The sequence below is a fragment of the Anarhichas minor genome, unplaced genomic scaffold (genome assembly GCF_050575085.1).
Source record: "Anarhichas minor isolate MPS153535 unplaced genomic scaffold, ASM5057508v1 ptg000009l, whole genome shotgun sequence".
In the NCBI taxonomy this organism is placed as follows: Eukaryota; Metazoa; Chordata; class Actinopteri; order Perciformes; family Anarhichadidae; genus Anarhichas; species Anarhichas minor.
Window position 1 is genome coordinate 3,269,335 of NW_027466455.1, and position 13,169 is coordinate 3,282,503.

The window sequence follows — 13,169 nt, forward strand, 5'->3', positions numbered from 1 at the left end:
CTCTCAGTTCTTAGAAACATAATGGAAAGGACACGACTGAATGTTTATTAAACAACAATGGATCTTTGGAAGAAGGGTAACTTACAATAAACACGTAAACCAATCGGATTAGGATAGCGAGTAGCAACGCTACACGCAGTGTTGCTACTAGTTTAACTACAATACCCAGGAGTGTATGGCACTATAGATATTTACAAAGTCATGGAGCTGTCTACATGTAGCCATTCTCATAATCTTGCAACTAGCTACATTTCCAGGAGCTAGCTGTAGAGTGCTGCAGGGATGACGTGTTTTTGTAGTTAGCACGGAAGTTAGCATCACACTGGTTCCATTTATAAAAAGCCAATGGGATTTTTCCTTTGGATTATTGCAGAATATAAACTCTATGGCAAACAAGCAACTTTGATATTTACATGCTTTGAGATAATCTTCAGAAAATAAACACCACTTTTATGTTTTTTCAAAGTGTGAATGCAACCGACGGGAGTAAAAAGCTAATGAAAATGCAAGAATGCTGACTCATTTCTGTGTTTTTAGGACTCATTTCTGCAGCACTCTATTTTGTCCACTATTTGTTTCTTTTTGTGAATCACTTTAGTGTAGTAAGCTACTTTTTCTGAATTCAATGTTTCAACTGATAAGCTTCCTACTTTTAACAAAAGTGTCGTTTTGCTGTAGCTTGGCTCCTTCCAATGACGATTAGCTTGTAGCTCCACTAGCTACTGTAAAGTAGCTTCCCCAGCACTTGAAAGCATCTTGAAAACGTCACAAGCCAATGTTATTCAAAAACTAAATAATGAATTGACATAGAGCACAAAACAGCCAAAATACAATGAAAATATCCAAGTATAAATGTTGTACGAGCTAAAGAATAAATTACTCCGATTTCTTTGTAAACATGCGATTGATGAGAATCCTACTACTCGCTCTCTTAGTGTGGCAGAAACGTGCCACGTGCATGTAGTGTTCGTGCTGCTCAGCGAGCTGAAATTCAAAATGTCAAGGTCTTTGAGAGCACTTTGTTAGATAGCCTGCTGGTGACTGAACACTCGCATAATTTCCCACTGCCATTCAAAAAGCCATTGGAGGACGTGTCTCAGGGCCAATTAAAGAGCACAGCATCCACCTCCTGGTGAAACACAGCAGAGAACATGATGGCAGCCTGTAATTAGAGCCTGCCTGTCCTTGTGCTTCCATTTACCCTGTGCTCTTTGTGCTGCTGAAGCCTGGTTGAAAGGCCTGTTAACGTGCTGTTCATACAGTTTACATATCAGTCCTTTTTAAATATGTCACACGCTGGCTTTAACTCGCTTGTTATGTACACTTGACATGCTGTCTGACTCATGCACACAGCCGCATGTGCTTTATATCTGTAGTCCATCTCATCTGTGGTTGTAACCTTATATTGACCCTCAGGGATCCCATAACAATGCCGTGTGTGTGTGTGTGTGTGTGTGTGTGTGTGTGTGTGTGTGTGTGTGTGTGTGTGTGTGTGTGTGTGTGTGTGTGTGTGTGTGTGTGTGTGTGTGTGTGTGTGTGTGTGTGTGTGTGTGTGTGTGTGTGTGTGTGTGTGTGTGTGTGTGTGTGTGTGTGTGTGTGTGTGTAATGCTTTATTTGCCATGGTTATTGTTCAGCTGCTACGAGACACACTGTGCTATCTCCACCAGCAACACTTCCCCTTTGAGAACACTGTAAATTAAGTTTAACATTCTAATTGACACCACTTCAGTCTGGGGATCTCAATATATCTGGAGGCCTCGGTACAATGTCTGGTCACTGCTGAAGAAAGTAATTGTTCTGTTACCTGCTGAGCCTCTGCTCTAAATCACACTGTGTTGCAGCCTGGGCATGTCTGAGTTACTGCCCCTGGGAGGGGGGACAATATTCCCAGCAGGGTTTTTCATTTTAATATTAAGTAATTTAAACCGCTTTTAGACATGAATAAATGAGGGATCTTGATAGCAATACTGAAGCTCCTGCTAATGTTTTTTGCTGATATATTAACTATTTTGATGGCATGAAGGGTTTTATGTGTTCTAGTTTTTTCTTGTTCTGGTCAAGATGGAAACTGTTCTGAAGCAGCAATTAGACCATTGTGGTCATTGTGATGACAATAATTGAACAATGAAATCTGATCAACATCTAGAATAGAAGTCTGGATCAATTTTGCTGTAAATCAAGTAAATGTCATCTCTATACCAGAGGTCATATTTACCATGTACAGATGGGTGAGACATGAAAGGGAAACCACCATCTCAGTGAGGCTTTGGCATAGACTGCGGTTTGGTGACTGTTGTGGTCGTAGCATATGAATTCCTTTGTATGAAAGCATCTGCTATTATGTTTTTCATTCATTTATCTGGGTCTTACTGCTGGGAAGTGCTGAAAAAAAATGTGATATTAGATTAAATAATTTAGAGCATAAAGTCCTTGCTGGTTTTTCCATTAGTATATCCAGCATCAAAAGTGAACTGCAGTCATTGAGCCGTGACCTTTTAAAGGCTTGCTGCTGATGACACGCTCAAGTCTGCAGAGCCCTGGAGCTCCACCCCCACTGCTCCATGAAGCGCTGTCCGCTTGTTCATTCAAAGTTTATTAATACTGAACGTGTCGTGTGTCCAAATTGCACCAAATTTGACAGATCACTCCACGGGGTCCTCGGCAATACACCCACCAAGTGTGAAGTAAATCAGATTAGCAGTTCTCGAGATATGCCAAGGACACACAGACAGGCGAACCCTGAATGGATGTGATGGATATGATCGCTATCAATGTTGGCTGGCCTGGCTCAGGTTAAATCCTTTGTAAAACATGAACAAATGAATACAGTGAATGAATGCCATAGAACTTTCTTTTATTATCTAGTTTGGCAACGTTTTACACTGGGAAATCTGGCAAACTAATGACATTTTGCTAGTTCTGGCTAACGCTACACTTCTCCCTAGCGCCTGCCCGATCGGCACTGGGCGTGTGCAACAGAAGCGAGATGCCTTGCTCGTTGGGTACTTCCGTCATCAATTCCGGATGCAGCAATCCGGAGCTGATGATGGACGCAACGAGTGAGGCGTCTCACTTCTTTCTAATCTCTGTTGACAGTTGATCATGTGCAGCAGGCAGCCTCCCCTGTAGCCTAAATATGCTGATACATGATATGATATTGGATTAGGAGCATAGATCACTGATACCCAATCCAGCATTTTATATCGCTGTTTAGCAGGCATTTCTGATACTGTTATGGGAACAACTCTACTGATGGCAGACGCTGCCATACAAAGTGCTAAACTGCTCAAACCTGATCTAATCATCTGCACACTCTATGAAACTATGACATAGGACTGGGGGATCGAACCTCTTATCTTCCGATTAGTGGATGAACCACTATATCTCCTGAGCCCTGTGAACCCTGTAACTGTTTATGGATAGAATAACTAAACATAACTGGGGTTGACATCACAGAATACTGAGACCAGTTCTGAATACTTATGAGTAAAAAACATGTACATCTCCTACAAAACTCTTTATTTCCGTGATGTGAGGCAACCATTAGTGTTAACCATCCAATAAGGCGGAAACGTGAGGACACATCCTCCCAGAGCACAAGCTTTGTAACTCTGTTGTATCAGCACCTTGGAGGATGAGCGTCTGGAACCCGATCTGTTACTCTGGGTTTGATTAGAGCGGCTGCCAGGACACGGTAGAGCGCAGAGCTCCTCTCGGTGAAGCGATGGTGACTAACAACACACGACGGTGCTGATTTGCTGACATACACACGCAGCAGCATCAGCAGCAATAGACCTGATGCAGAGCCGCTCATTGTAGCGTCACAGCTCAGAGAGAAGAGAGAGAGAGAGAGAGAGAGGAAGACAGGGGTATCATGCTGCTGCTGCATCGTTTCCAATGCGGGGTGTGTCCCTCCGTTGGCAGCTTAACTGTCTCTCTGCCCTCATTTTTGATCTCCTCCTCCTGGGTGTCTCGTTGCCAGGAGTGAGCCTCCCCTCTCCAGGAGCAGCAATGATGCTGGGCTAAGGTTTTTGTAAAAGGAACCCCCACCGGTGGACTGTCCGTCTGTAAGGAACAGCAGCGTTCATGGTGAGTGAGCTTTTGCTCCGCGAGGACAAGTGGACGAGCTGGGCGACCCACCGCGTCTCTCTCTCTCCTTGTCTGGCAGAATCAGAGGGCATTGGCAGTCGGAGCGTGAAAGGGACGCTGCGGAGGAAGAGGACGGTTCGGGTTTCACATAACAGCCTCCGTGGCTCTGATGCTCCGTGGTGGGGAGCGGGCTGATGATTAGTCGGGGATGTCTCTATAATGACGAACACGTTTAAGTTTCCCGAATGTGTGGACGGACGCGATGTCCGCACTGGAGACGACCCATCTTTATTGCACGTAACTCGACGTAATAGCCCTCAGCTTAGTACAACAAATGCACGTGCAACAGCATCCTTTAAAAAAAGAAATAAATTGAGGTGTCAAGGGATTTCATCCTGCTGTTATCACTGATGCAGTTAAAGAGACACGGGGGCTCAGTTGACAGCAGAATCAGCGGGACTCCGTTTATTTCCGCTTTCCAGTAAAGCATGCTTAAATTAAACAACAACAAAAAAGCTCTTGGATTGTGTCTGAGTGTTTGTTGCCAGTGCTCATGGTGCCATCTGTTTGCCTGGATATTGTACCAGATCATCACGGCCTTACTGACAGACTACTCGGCTCCCCTGTGGTAACTGTAATTCAGCTGTTAGTGTGCCAACCAAAATACTTCTGCTAATTAAATCGTTCATTCATTAGTTATTGTATCGCCTCTTTAAATAGGTGTCATTTGCAGTTTTCTGTCACTCTGAATAACCAGATATGATAACATCTGTGCACAGTCTACATTAAATAGATTTGGTTGAGGTTTATTCCTCAAACGATATGTGAAGCAAAATAAAGGATGCTGCGCTCGTTGATCAATCCTGAAACTTCACCAGAGGTTTAGGTGTAAAATCACACAATGTGACGCTTGCTGTGACTCTCATTTACAAGCCCACCAGTACGTTTGTCAATGCTGGTATATGAATAACTTTTTTTTAAATGTAATTATCTGTGCAACACAATCGGAATTTGAGTAACGGCTCTGATTAACCTGTCCTGCAGCAGATGCCAAACAAACCCACCTAGCTGCTGCCAACAACGCAGATGCCGTCTGACTCATTCACACGTTGTCCTGCGCTTGATGGGCTTTGGAAAATACTTTGGCACGCAGTGAAACCAGGCCAAGCACCCTGCTGTGGCCTTCATCTCGCAGCTTGCATAGAGCAAGCCAGAGGTGCTTTCATGAGGATATGATGCATAGGTGCCAATCCAAGACGGCTTCACCATCACTTGTAACAGCCGTCAAGCCCACATTGCTCCTTTCTTGCACATAGAAGGAACTTGCATATCATAGCATGCACAACATAATTGTGTAAGACTTTGTAGGGCCACATGGTGTGAGGCTACTTGCAGACAAACGGAAAACAACTCGACGTGCTCGTCAGAGTGCCGCTTCCTAGTGTATATAGTTTTAAAGGCCATTAGCAGCCGGCATGACAGCCAGTCAGTGCAGCCAGAGAGCTCTTCCACCACTACCAGGAAATTGGAGAACTGAAAAGCCAGCGTGACAAAGCCGGTTGCCCTGGTGGCAGGTTATCATGGGATACAGTTGCTATTCCAGCAGCTGAAAGCTGAAAGAGTAAAGTTCCATCCTAGAAGTGACGGGATAGGAGGGCTTTCTCAACATTGTTGAGGAATAGATACGTTTTTTTTCATGTCATCCTTTTAGGGAAAGCCTCGGGGTCTGTCACAGGGATGCATTGTGATACACACTTCTTATGGAAAGTAAACAATGAGCTGAGCTTCACTATCTGTGTGAATCAGAATGCTAGTTTGAAGCTATGTAGCCCAATGGTTACTCTGTTGAATCTATTAATGCATTCATTCTGTCAGATTTATCTGTTTGCTGCTCAATTAGAGGGGGAATCCCACTGATTTTACACACTAAAGTCTGTTTGCAGGTGTTGGGGAGTACTAATGCACAAGTGGAAAAAGTTATATAAAGCCTTTTGTGTTTGTAGCTCCAGAGGGAGCCGTGTGAAGTCTGATTAAAGCGCTGATTCACCTGTAGGACTGGTTGTTGAGTGGCAGAGGAATGTGCTGTAACGTTTAGCCTTTACATGCTTCTGTACCATCAGTCCATTGTTATTGTTTCAGCTAATCATTTATCTGGTTTCTCACCCTGACATACTTTTACACCACTCACTTTACTTTTATCACTGCACTTGCTCTCGTATCACATTCACACGTAGCTTCCCTTCCATACACACCCTCTCGGTACAGCTTCACACACAGTTAACACAGTGTCCAGTTAGCTACCAAGCTAGTTTTCTTGCTATCCGACAATAAACTAGCTATTGTGACTGACCAGTGCTAGCATGTTCCCAGCTAACTTGTTAGAGGTTAGCTTGCCAGGGAAGGATAGATGGATAAAAGAATTGATGAAAGTGAGGATATTGACACACGTCCACAAGGTGATACCCTGCTATCACTTTGAAATGTGGCCATTTTTTTTTTTTGTGTGACATGGCCTTTCTTGAGTCTTTGCAAGATAAGATAATTAGGAACTGATCCTCTGTTTATTTCCCCTTTTAAAGCTAAATTCTCTCTTACATTTTTGGCTTTTTCATTCACTCTCGTATCTGCCCTTTAGATATACAGAATGTCTCCCATAAACCCACAGCTTGTTTTTGCTTTTTGAATTAAGCACAGAAAATATGATGCGTTAGTCAATGAGCATTAAAGGTGTCTGTAGAGGATTTATTTGTTCACTTTGGACAGTCAGGCTAGCCGTTTTCCCCTAGCTTCCAGTTTTCATACTAAGCTATTTATCTCCTAGCTTCATATTGAAGAGATGTGAGAGTTTCACTCTTCTTCTCATGCTAGTCTCAGCAAGAGACGAAATACGTGCATGTTCTACAATGTTGGACTATTCCTTAAAGCTAAGATGCTAAACCTGGCTAACATTATCTGCTAAACATCAGAATGTTAGCATTGTCATTGTGAGCGTGTTAGCACATTGACGTTTGCATTTAGCTCAAAGCACTGTGGTGCCTAAGTACAGCCTCACAGAGCTGCTAGCATGGCTGCAGACTTGTTATGGCTTTTTCTTCTGTTTTATGGCATTTGTATTAATCTTGTAAAGAGCTTAGCTTTCTCTATAAGTAAAGGTTGTGGCTATTATCAGTAATTCATGCTGGCTTTACGTCTTTTATGTCCCTCTTACTTTAGTTCTGTGATTCCTGCCTTCCTGAATCGAATTGAATTACCTTTATTTGTCTCCAAGGCTCTGGTACAACAGACAATAACACAAGGACAGATTGATAACATGGCCGCATCACGAACAGTCCTGCGTGCACACTCACACACACACACACTCCTATTGTAGGAATGGATTGTTCTGTCTGTATTGTGGCCTGTGCTGATCAATGTGAGCATCCCTGTGGCAGCACAGCGTTAAGCTGATTGCTTGCGGCCCTCGGCCTGCATTATTAACCAGCTCAACGCACACCGGAGGCCATTTTGGACACACAGTGGGGTGTGTGCGTGTGCTCGTATTGCACTTGCCCTATTTACAGTCGCTCCCTAATTAACTAGAGAGACAATGTGACAGTTTCCTCTGAAGGTCTTCCCTGAACTGTTTGTGCTCTATCACCTCCCTGATTCTGGATATTATGCTCGGAGTTGTTACCACTCGCACATAAACACACACGCACACACACACACGCATAACCTGTATGTCAGCTGATAGTCGGCCTTGTGTTAAACTGCTCTGTGGTTGTAGAAGGCTGAATGTCACATGGCCTCCTCTCTCTATAGGCCTGTATCACACTCCCAGTGGTGGAGCAGAAAGCGCACACTCATTAGAAAGCGGCTGACAAATGCTCAGAGGCCAAAAGAGCGTCGTCACAAGGTCGTCAAGACATTTCTCAGTGCTTCTGTGTGACTTAATGTACACCTACAAGTCCTCTCTTTTATTGCTTTTCATTTTTTATTATCTCTCCTGACCACAGCAGTGGCTTTGTGGTCAGCTGTGGTCAGCTGTGGCCCTTGTGGCAAATTTCTCTGGCTTTGGAGCTGCATGCATAAACCTATTCGTACTTTGACAAGGAACATGAAGCAGCTTATCCACCAATTTTGCTCTGTGTGTGTGTATGTATAAATGTTGTAATTTAAACTCCACTTTCAGTTTTTACGTTTCTGTGCCTAAATGTGCGGTTTTCGTCGTCAGGAATATGAAACAAAGAGTGGCAGAGCTGGACCTGGCAACCCGACGTCTCCCAGGCACGGTGTGAGGAAAAACCTGGACTTTGAGCCACTCTCCACCACCGCACTCATACTGGAGGACAGACCTGCGTATGTAAACACACACACACTCTCTTCAATCTGTGGGATATCAGACTATCCCACATTTTTCTTTCTCTCTCACTGCCAGTGGAGTTTGCTTATCAGACAATGAAGCCACATTCTGTTGCCTTTCTGTCTTCATCTTCCCCTCATTCCTTCTTTATCAGTCCTCCTTCCTTGGTCATTGGACTCCTTTCTGCATTGTGCTGTGTCTGTTTGTATCACAGGCGGTAAAGGAGAGGTGCTGCTGAAAGTTTAATAGCCCTCCCTCAGCCTGGCTCCATTACCCTGTTCTTTTTTGTTTGTTCTTTTAGCATTTTATATTTTGTTAACATACATACAGAAAGACATGCATGCATGCATACGCTCGGCCTCATGTTTCCTTCAGTGGTGCTGCTCAGCCACAAGATTAGCACTTCTTCTTCGGCAACATGGTGAATGAAAACAATCGTATAATTTAGCCGGATTTCCTGTGTGTACACAATGAAGTTTATTCTGTCCCACCATGACTGGCAAAACTCTGAGTTCAGCTGCTGCCACCTCTTTTCCTTCTTTACTGTCACCCCCTGCTGGTAAAGCTCATCTAGAAAAGTGCACTTACTGTATAGTGCAAAGTGTCAGTGTGTTGGGCTTAGCAAAATTAGAGTGCAGTGTTATTTATATTTAATGAAGATAGAAGAAGAGTATTTTATTAAGGTGCAATCATGACACAAGCATTCCACTAAAATCATATGAAACTCTACTGACGAGAGCTAATACAGCGCCCCCATGCAAGAAGTGCAGGTAGATTATATTTGCAGAAAAATAACAGAGCAAATACTAAAATGCTTTGAACTAAATTTACAGAATGAAAATGTCATAAAATGATCATAAAAATAAATCTTAGCTCCATGTTCACTAACTTGCTTTTTCTGAAGCTTTCATCCACGACTTGGGGTTTAAGCTAGCAAATGCAATTTGAGGTAATTTAAATAAAAATTGAATGTTGTCTTCGAGTGTAGACTTTTAACATTCGCATTCTAAATCAACTTTTGAATGCTGGGTAGAATTCTTATTTTTCTTTGCTTGCCTGTTCATGACGTATAAACATCTGTATTTCTGCACAGTTGCAGATAAGGCTACACTGATCTTTTTAGTGTTTTACTATTTGTAGAATTAGATTCCAGTGGTGGCTAAGTAGGATTGTTTCTGACTTGTGTGATCCAAACATTTCCAATAACTGCAGGGTGTTGTACATTTCAAAAGTCAAAATGTATTGAAAAAAGATGGATGTATTCATGTCCAAAAATTCACACTGTTTTTATTTAGCAGCTCAATAAATTACATTTATATAACCACAATAACTAAACAATCTAAAACGTCATCAAATATGATTACAGACTTCCAAAGCTTCATGCGAAAACCTCGATAGAAGCTTTGAATGTATAAAAATGACATCTGGTACAGCCCAAGATGCAAAATGAATGGAAGCTCCAGCAAAGCTACTAAATGGACCTTGAGCAGTGTTGTATTACATCAGAAGCCTGCTCAACATGAATAATGCAAGTAAAGCTCAGAGAACACATCGGCGCTGATTCATTTCCTTTGCGTTGATCTATGCATGTTACAGGAATCTGCCTGCCAAGCCAGCCGAGGAGGCTCAGAAACACAGACAGCAGTATGAAGAGATGGTGGCCCAGGCCAAGAAGAGAGGTGAGCTCATCTTTACAAAGTAATCAAGGTTCCTGTCTCGCTCCAGAGCTTCTGAAGCTTGGCACACGACTACAGGACCAAACGGACGATGTCTCTCTTAAGACTGCGTTCCACCTCTTTCATTAACGTTCCCTCTGCTTTGTATCTGCCCAACTCTCCCCACACTCCTGTCTGTAGAGTTGAAGGAGGCTCAGAAGAGAAAGAAGCAGCTGGAGGATCGCTGTAAGCTGGAGGAGAGCATCGGCACCGCCGCCCAGATCTGGAACCAGGAGATCTTGCCTAACTGGAGTACAATGTGAGTACAAACGACGACTTGAGTTTAGAATGATGAATATACTGAATACACCTTCACTGTTTGTGGATCGGAGTAGCTAACAAAGCAATATGGAGAGAGACAGGAAGGGATGTGTCGAACCATTTTATCTCTCCCTCGTTGTCCTCCTGATCTAACAGGTGACGGATATGTGAGTGGAACCAACAGTCCCTTGTAGCTCCGTATAGCGCTGAACTCTAAGCCCGCCCCCTTTTTAGTGGCCCTAACAAATGCAAAGGCTTTTATTTAAATCCCTCTTGTAACTATACACCACTTAAATATTCAGTTTCACCATGAAATACGTCGCAGTACAGAAGCTAAAGACGCTTTGACTTCAGTTTCTCTGTGACTTTAACTTCTTTGCACCAAGAAGACATTTTCCAGTACAAATACTGCATTGTGCTCAAATTCCCTGAAAAATTTAAAGTTTAAAAATAGCCAGGGATCGTTTGGGAACCACTTCAAGCTTGTCAGTTGCTTAGAAATCAAGTAGAAAGCAGAGTTGGAGCATTGATTGTAGTAAACAGACTTTTACCATTCAGTTTAGTCACTTCTCTTCATTTCAGAGCCAATATAGAAGGCAGAAACGTATAGTATAAGCTGGTATTTGCAAATATTTACTGCAAAAATCCTCCATATGACATAAATTACTCATTGCAAAACCTCCTCTGATGGTAACCCTGCAGCTTTGAGTTAAAAGTAATGTACTACTGTGGACGGGGGCGACAGCTGAACGTATTTTAGACACCTTAAAAAGTAAATATGACTTTAAGTCCAAACTATCTCCTTAATGCCGACATGGGGTCACCAATTGTCTGTTTTCTTAACAGTGCACCAAATCATTATCACGCCGCTGGTTTTTGGCATTTATTGTGATGTCACAGTTTGCACCATATCGGGAGCATACGCCCAACAGCTGCTGTAGACGAGCACTGCAGTGAGAAAAAGCAAACGCGTCACATGCAAACATGATTCATTATGAGTTGATTATCATGAACACACAACCTGTTTTACAAGCATAACTGCCACACAGTCATTCCAGCCTGTTGATTTGAATTAACATCAGTGTCATAGAGTCATGTTGGATTCCATATCAAAGTTTCACCACTCCTTAGTGTGGAACACCTCGGACTAAGTTCATTACTTTTTTCCCCTAAGTATGAAAATTGTTGTTTGACCAACTAAGTAAAATATGATGCTAACATAAAGAGTAAAAGATGTTTGGGTTAGTCTTTCTCTGAAGGGAAGTCATTTCCTGGAATAAGTGACTGCAGCAGTGGAGGGACTGACTGCCACCTTGTGGTTCTGATCAATAAATGATAGTTTCTTTCTGTGAAACACAACTATCAAGCAGCCTCTTGTGTACTCGACTTTCCTTTCACATTTAACCCACATTGACCCTCCCCCAGGTGCACATCTCGCCGAGTGAGAGACCTCTGGTGGCAGGGCCTCCCCCCCAGCGTAAGAGGCAAAGTGTGGAGCCTGGCCGTGGGCAACGAGCTCAACATCACACACGGTACGAGTCTGCATTTGAGTGTGTGTGTGGTATTTATGGCTCAGAATGGCCGTAACTGTGCCTGCCCTGTGACTGTCATGTCCTGATCTGCACTGTGACCTGACTGCTTACACCAGTATGTACACACACACACACACAGACACACACACACAGACACACACACACACAGACACACACACACACACACACAGACACGGGTGTCTCAGGGAATAAGTGGCAGTGAGATAAATAGAAGAGGAAGGAACAGTGTGTTCATTAAGAAGGGGCATGGTCCAATGATTATCCTAGTACAAGAGGGAACAAGTAGCATTTGAATGAGTTCTCAAGTGTTGATGGAGATTACACACACACACACACACACAAAACAAATGGTCCTTTTCTAGATCTGGGCACAAAAAGGATCGATTACAGGTCTTGTTTGCCTGGAGATGTTTGGATACTTCTTGATACTTGTTTATTTTGGTTATTAGAGAGTAGCGATACCCAGCCCTAGTGAAGAGACTCATTCCTCAAAGGCCAAACAGGCTTTTGAGGAAGTGAGGACCGGCCAAAATGTCCTCACTCTGAAGGTCTAAAACTGAAATTGGTCCTCACAAAGATAGATGTATGCCGACACACACACACTGCAGATTCATTCTCCACTTGCTAAAAGAGCACCAACGTCGAGCCACTCTGCGAGAGCTCCTCAGCACCCCGAGGGCTACTTGCAGATAAGCGCTCACTGACTGCTGAGCTGGTCCGCTGTGCTTCGTACTATTCCGCCTCAGGAGAGCAGTGCTATGCATTATCGCTCTGCTCACACACTCGTACAAAGCTCAGTGACGGTACTCCCCTGTTTTAAGTAAAGTAGATTTATTACTGCTGATAATGCTACTACTAGCATTTCTACTATTATTGAAGGGGGCTTATCATGTAAAACTCACTCAGGCTCATGAGAATATACCGCCCCCTCCACACACATCTGAGTATTTCTACCCACGGCTTGAGAACTACCGTTGCAAAGGTGCATATTTTTCTCGCAAGCTTCAAGTAGAAGATAGAAGTATGAACCTGGCAATGAGCATGATATGGCCCCTTTAAGTCTGCTCTCTCTACTGGTATGGAAACCAGCCAGCCAACTACTAGTACTGCTTAATGTGAATGGAAAGCTCAGCGTTTGCCACTATTGTCTACTACTGCTAGGTGGCTACTATTGCTGCCACATTTTGGGACAGAAGTGGAATAGACGTT

The 13,169-nt window shown here is 43.3% G+C and overlaps 1 protein-coding gene across 5 annotated transcripts in view; it reads left to right on the forward strand.

The window, feature by feature from the left end:
* tbc1d14 (TBC1 domain family, member 14) overlaps positions 1-13,169 on the forward strand; it is a 32,300-nt gene that overhangs the window by 11,950 nt on the left and 7,181 nt on the right. For 4 of the 5 annotated variants that reach the window (XM_076087080.1, XM_076087081.1, XM_076087082.1 and 1 more), the window contains 4 exons: positions 8,303-8,427; positions 10,028-10,110; positions 10,288-10,405; positions 11,833-11,939. In XM_076087080.1, coding sequence (XP_075943195.1) covers positions 8,303-8,427; positions 10,028-10,110; positions 10,288-10,405; positions 11,833-11,939 — 433 coding nt within the window. Of the gene's footprint in view, positions 1-3,339; positions 4,090-8,302; positions 8,428-10,027; positions 10,111-10,287; positions 10,406-11,832; positions 11,940-13,169 lie in introns of those variants that run through there. The other variant, XM_076087084.1, reaches the window with a different exon arrangement.